We start from the raw sequence: 6,223 nt of genomic DNA, 5'->3' as shown, positions 1-6,223 counted from the left end.
GGACCTCTGGGAGAGCAGCCAGTGCTCTTAACCATTGATCCATCTCTCCAGCCCAACAATAATCTTTCACAGCATTTGTTTATAAATATTTAGCTGGCATTTTTGCATTTGGTCAGAAGCCAGGTCCACATTCTGGGTTTTTAAAATTTTTGAACTTTAAAATAAAATTAAGTAACAAAATATTATAATCACATATTTGAACCCTCCTGTATCTTTAGGAAAAATATACAAACCTATGTCTGAGTTTCTTTTTCCTGTCACTGTGATAAGACACCTTGAGAAGGCAACGGAGAGGAGGAAGTTTCATTCTCCTCACAGTCAAGGGTACAGCCCATCCTGGTGGTAAAGTCAAGGCCACAGGACAGTGAAGCAGCTGTCACATGAGGGAGAACAGTGAGTGGGCACTCCTCCCTCCTCAGCCCGCTTTCTCCATGCACACAGTCAGGGCCCAGTTTGCAGTGGCTCCCCCGTCCCCGAAGTTCATCCACCCATCCCCCAAGCGACAACACTAACCTAATACAATAGCAACAAAATTTGAAAGACTTCTTATTTATTCTTTGAAAATTTCCTATGTCTGCAGTGTATTTTAATTACATCCTTCCCTAACTATTCTTCCCACTCCTCCTGGACACCTGCAATATCCCCTTCACACTTTCATCTCCTTTATTTGTTTTCTTCTTATTGCTTTTGGAATTCAAGTAGTCAGTCTTGGCAGCAGGTGCCCTTACCTGCTGAACCATCTGTCCTGCCCACCTGCCCCTTTTATTACCCATGCAAATCATCAACGTGTTCTTTGTTCATTTCCGACTGTTTGCGGGCACCTGGGTTAACTTCCTGTCCAGGCAACCCAGGCTATGTTTAAAATTTTACTTCGGAAAAGACGGTCTCCCTTCCTGTCTGCTGCCCAAAGCCTCACATAGCCCAGACTGGCCTTGGATCCCCTTAGCAGCCCAGGTGAACTTTGAATTTACTTCCGAACCGCCTTTGTCCTTATCCCACTGCTGAGATTACAGGCCTCTGGCACTATGTACAGATAAATTGCTTTTATAGACATTTCCGCACAATGGGATGACTTTTCTTACAATCATAGTCAGTCTAGTCCCTTCAGCCCCGTTTTAAAAAATTTTTAGGTTTATTTATTTTATTTTATTTTTGGTTTTTCGAGACAGGGTTTCTCTGTGTAGCTTTGGTGCCTGTCCTGGATCTCGCTTTGCAGACCAGGCTGGCCTCAAACTCTCAAAGATCTGCCTAGCTCTGCCTCCCGAGTGCTGGGATTAAGGCGTGAGCCACCACTGCTCGGCGAGTTATTTTATTTTTGATTATGTGCATATCGTACTTCAGAATGTACTTTTGTTCTTGTGCACGTGTTGGGTGCTGGTGCACAGAGAGTGCAGAGGGAAGCCTCTGGAGCTGGGGTCCCCTGAGGTGGATGCTGGGTACCGAACTCCAGTCTCTGCACTCTGCAAGAGCGGTATGCACTCTTAACCACTGAACCATCTCTCTAGCCCTTTTAAGATTAACTTCTATTGTGGCTAATTTATTTGTGTTTTTGCCAAAGTTAAACGGAAGCGACGTAGAAAATAGGAAAAATTCGCTAAAGCCTTGAGCATTTTCATCCAGTCATTCAGTAATGGTTATGGCTATTTTTTTTTTCAAACCATAAAAACCATAAAGGAATGTTGTGACGTCTTCTGTAACCTGCTTACTTTCTCTTCTATCATTTTCTACCACCGGCAGCCAGAGAGGACCCGGGTCTCACCACCCCGGGTCTCACCACCCCGGGACTCCGGGCCAGCAGCGCAGCGGCGCTCCGCAGCAGGAGCGGCCCCTTTAAGGAGGCGGGCCCTCGGGCGAGCGGCTCGCTGATTGGCGGAGCGGAGCCCCGTGGCCGGGCGGCGGAGTCGGAGGCGGCCGGGTGGGCTCCGGTGGGGGCCGCCGCCACTCCGGGAAGCCGAGCGAGCCGCCAGATGATCGGGAGGCGGTCCCTGCTCGGCCTCACCTTTTGCACCTGCTACCTGGCTTCTCACCTCACGAACAAGGTGAGCGTGCGGGCGACTGCGCGTGGGCTGCGAGTGCGCGTGGGCTGCGAGCCGTGCGCTCCACGTCACCGGAGCTGCCCCGGGCTGGCTGGTCCGCATGGGGACCGCGAGGAAACCGACTCCGAGTCCACTCCCCCGGAACTCCCCGGGCTCGGAGGACTATCTCCAAGATCCCCGGGACTCACAGACACTCTCAGTTCTTGGAAGGTGGAGACAGGAGGATGCGGGCTTCAGGGTCATCCTCAGCTACCTCGCCAGTCTGAGGCCAGTGTGGGATACTTGAAACCCTGTCTCAAGTAAATAAATACATATATACGCAAACAAACAGAAAGCAGTCGCCCCTCTTCCCTCAGGGAAGGAAGCGTTGAAGGGATCAGACACATTCTGCCCCACCCTCAACAGCCTTCTGCCCCAGGACCCAAAGTTCCATAAGCGGTGGAAAAGATGAATTTATCAGCCCTTACCCTACTGGTGGACTCATTTAGTCTTTATTCCATTTCAAGTTTTTCCGCTATATCCAAAGGTTTAAAAATCTTGAGAGGCAGGAACTCCTATTTGAGAGGAGAGAAACGTTGCCTTGAGTTCAGGATCCTCCTGCCTCTGCCTCCCAAGTTCTGTGGGATTTGTAGGTGTGGCCACCACGCCTGGCTATTATTAATTATTTATTTTTTAAAGATTTATTTTTATTTTATGCATATGGTTGTTTTGCCTGCGTGTTTATCTGTGCGGTATGTGCTGCGTGCCTGCAGAGCCCAGACTGCCTTAGATTTCTGGAACTGGAGTCACAGAGGGTTGTGAGCCATCGTGTGCTCAGATCCTCTGGAAGGATCCTAACTGCTGAGCCATCTCTCCAGCCTTTTTTTTTTTCTTCCTTTCTTTCTTTCTTTCTTTCTTTCTTTCTTTCTTTCTTCCTTCCTTCCTTCCTTCCTTCCTTCCTTCCTTCCTTCCTTCCTTTCTTTCTTTCTTTCTTTCTTTCTTTCTTTCTTTCTTTCGTGTGTGTATGTGTGGGCGTGTACCTACCATGGGGCACGTGTGGAGGTCAGAGGGCATCTTGCAGGAGTCGGTTCAGATTATCTCACCAGCCGCCCCCCCCCCCCCAGGGCCTTGCTGTGTAATCAAGGCTGGCTTGGCCTCTTCCTTCTGCCTCCTGAGTGCTGGGATTATAGTCAAGCAACACTACACTTAGCTCAGAGACATTTTTAGAGCTAACATTCAATTTGTCATAGATTTCCTTTTAAAAATATTTATTTTTAATTACATGTATGCGTGTGTCTGTGTGTGGGTATGTGCATGTGAATACAGATGCCTGAGGAGGCTAGAGGCACTGGGGCTCCTAGAGAGGGAGTTAAAGGTGGTTGTGAGCCAACCCGTGTGGATGCTGGGAATCTAACTGGGGTCTTTTCAAGATCTGTAAGCACTCTTAACCTCTGAGCCATTTACCAGCCGATAGATTTCTTTCTTTTCTTCTTTTCTTTTCTTTTTTGAGACAAGGTTTCTCTGTGTAGCCCTGGCTGTCCTGGAACTCACTATGTAGACCAGGCTGGCCTCAAACTCAGAGATCTGCCTGCCTCTGCCTCTTTAATAAAAGTGAGGTGAGAGCTTCAGCAATTTGCTTTATTTTGTGGTACTAATACAAATGGAACCCAGGGCTTCGCATATGTTAGACATTTGCTCAGCCACTGACCACACTCCCATCCCCATATGCTCAGCCACTGACCACACCCCCATCCCCATATGCTCAGCCACTGACCACACCCCCATCCCCATATGCTCAGCCACTGACCACACCCCCATCCCCATATGCTCAGCCACTGACCACACCCCATCCCCATATGCTCAGCCACTGACCACACCCCCATCCCCATATGCTCAGCCACTGACCACACCCCCATCCCCATATGCTCAGCCACTGACCACACCCCCATCCCCATATGCTCAGCCACTGACCATACCCCATCCCCATATGCTCAGCCACTGACCACACCCCCATCTCCATATGCTCAGCCACTGACCACACCCCCATCCCCATATGCTCAGCCACTGACCACACCCCCATCCCCATATGCTCAGCCACTGACCACACCCCCATCCCCATATGCTCAGCCACTGACCACACCCCCATCCCCATATGCTCAGCCACTGACCACACCCCCATCTCCATATGCTCAGCCACTGACCACACCCCCATCCCCATATGCTCAGCCACTGACCACACCCCCATCCCCATATGCTCAGCCACTGACCACACCCCCATCTCCCTATGCTCAGCCACTGACCACACCCCCATCCCCATATGCTCAGCCATTGACCACACCCATCCCCATATGCTCAGCCACTGACCACACCCCCATCTCCATATGCTCAGCCACTGACCACACCCCCATCCCCATATGCTCAGCCACTGACCACACCCATCCCCATATGCTCAGCCACTAACCACACCCCCATCTCCATATGCTCAGCCACTGACCACACCCCCATGCCTGAGCTTCAATATCTTCGATCTCCCTCAGTTTGTGGACCAAAGCTAAGCACACGATACATTGAGTAAATACTGGTATCAAAGCTAAGGTTGTTCCTGGTGTTCCGGAATATGCCCAGGTCTCACTTCATCCTTTCTGTGGTTCAGAATAGAAGCACCAGGAAAAGGTAGGGTAGGACATGCTGAATGATGCAAGTGAAATTATCCAGCACAGGAAATTATCCATAGTTGTAACATTTAGGAGCTTATTCAGGGAGAGTTTGGGTAGGCTGGGAAGATACTTCTGTGAACTTCCTCAAAACCATTGACTCTCTTTTGTTTATTTAATCCCTTCCTTTCTTCTTTGCTTCCCCCCTCCCTTCCTCTCTGCACTTTTTTGGGACAGAGTCTCACTATGTATCTCCAGGGGCCTGGATCTCGCTCTGTATACCAGGCTGGCCTCGAACTCACAGAGATCCACCTGCCTCTGCCTTCTGAGTGCTGGGATTGAAGGCGTGCGCCACTGCACCTGGCTTAGCTGAATTTTTTTTTTAAAGATAATGTAGAGAATTAAGAGCGCTTTCCTATCTAATGGCTTTAGATAATAAATAAACTTAAAAGTGTTCACAATAGAAAAAGATATCTCCAAAGACAAAACACAACTCCTCCATTATAAAGGTCTATAAATCTGACTAAAGACTTAATAGAAAGGCTGGAGAAGATGCTCAGGTAAAAGTGCATGCCTCTCAAGTGTGAGGACCTGAGTTCAGATTCCTAGAACCCACCTAAAAGCCTGACGTAATGGTGTGTGTCTGGGGTGTGCAATGGTGACTGAGAAGAGGCCTGTCTCAAGCAAGGTGGAAGGCAGAGCATCTAAGGTTGTCCTCTGACCTCCACACATGTGAACGTGTATACATACATACATTATATCAACAAATTATACATGACAAAGAATTAAAAAAGAAAGAGTATAAATACAAATTGAGTTAGGGTAGGGTGGAACATACCTGCAATTCCAGTACTTAGGAGGCCAAGGCCAGAGGATTACCTGGATCCTGGGTTACATAGCAAGTTCTAGGCTAGGCTGGGTTACAGACAAGATCCTATTTCAAGAACAAACAAGCAAACAATAACAAAACAAAACTATAAATTTACCCCAGCTGTTCTCTTCAATATAACTTGGAAGGCCGTTCTTTTGCCCATTCATGACTTGGGAGGATGAATGCCTTTATGTGACACACTCAGATTTCTTCAATAGGCATATTATTATATGCTCTATCAATTCGCTGTCATTCAAAATGTCCATTAACCTGGTATTTGTTTTTCAGTATGTCCTGTCTGTCCTGAAATTTACCTACCCTACGTTATTCCAAGGGTGAGTATCGTTTTTTTTCCCTCAGATTTTGTTTTTTAAAATCTGTGTGTGTGTGTGTGTGTGTGTGTGTGTGTGTGTGTGTTTGTGTGTGTGTGTATTGTATATGCCACATGAATGAAGTGCCCATGGAGGCCAGAAGAGGGCGTGGAGTTACAGGTAGTTGTAAGCCATCTGACATGGATGCTGGGAATTGAATTCTAGTCCTCTGCAAGAGCAGCAGCACCTCTCTAGCTCCCAGGGCAAAGATCTTTAACTACCTTCATACACATTGGTAGGAAATGTTCAAACAATGTCTTACAATGTTCTTTGAAACACTTTTAGGAACTACATAGTAATAGGTTTTCTAGC

General features: G+C 47.9%; 1 protein-coding gene across 1 annotated transcript in view; it reads left to right on the top strand.

Moving 5' to 3' along the window:
• Window positions 1-1,902: 1,902 nt before the first annotated feature.
• Tmem241 (transmembrane protein 241) overlaps window positions 1,903-6,223 on the top strand; it is a 127,012-nt gene continuing 122,691 nt past the window's right edge. Inside the window, exons 1-2 of the mRNA XM_059246451.1 lie at window positions 1,903-2,039; window positions 5,829-5,875. Coding sequence (XP_059102434.1) covers window positions 1,968-2,039; window positions 5,829-5,875 — 119 coding nt within the window. The 5' untranslated portion in view covers window positions 1,903-1,967. The remainder of the gene's footprint in view (window positions 2,040-5,828; window positions 5,876-6,223) is intronic.

The sequence above is a fragment of the Peromyscus eremicus genome, chromosome 19 (assembly GCF_949786415.1).
Source record: "Peromyscus eremicus chromosome 19, PerEre_H2_v1, whole genome shotgun sequence".
NCBI lineage: Eukaryota > Metazoa > Chordata > Mammalia > Rodentia > Cricetidae > Peromyscus > Peromyscus eremicus.
The sequence above is the reverse complement of the archived record's forward strand: the minus strand, read 5'-3'. Positions and strand labels throughout refer to the sequence as shown.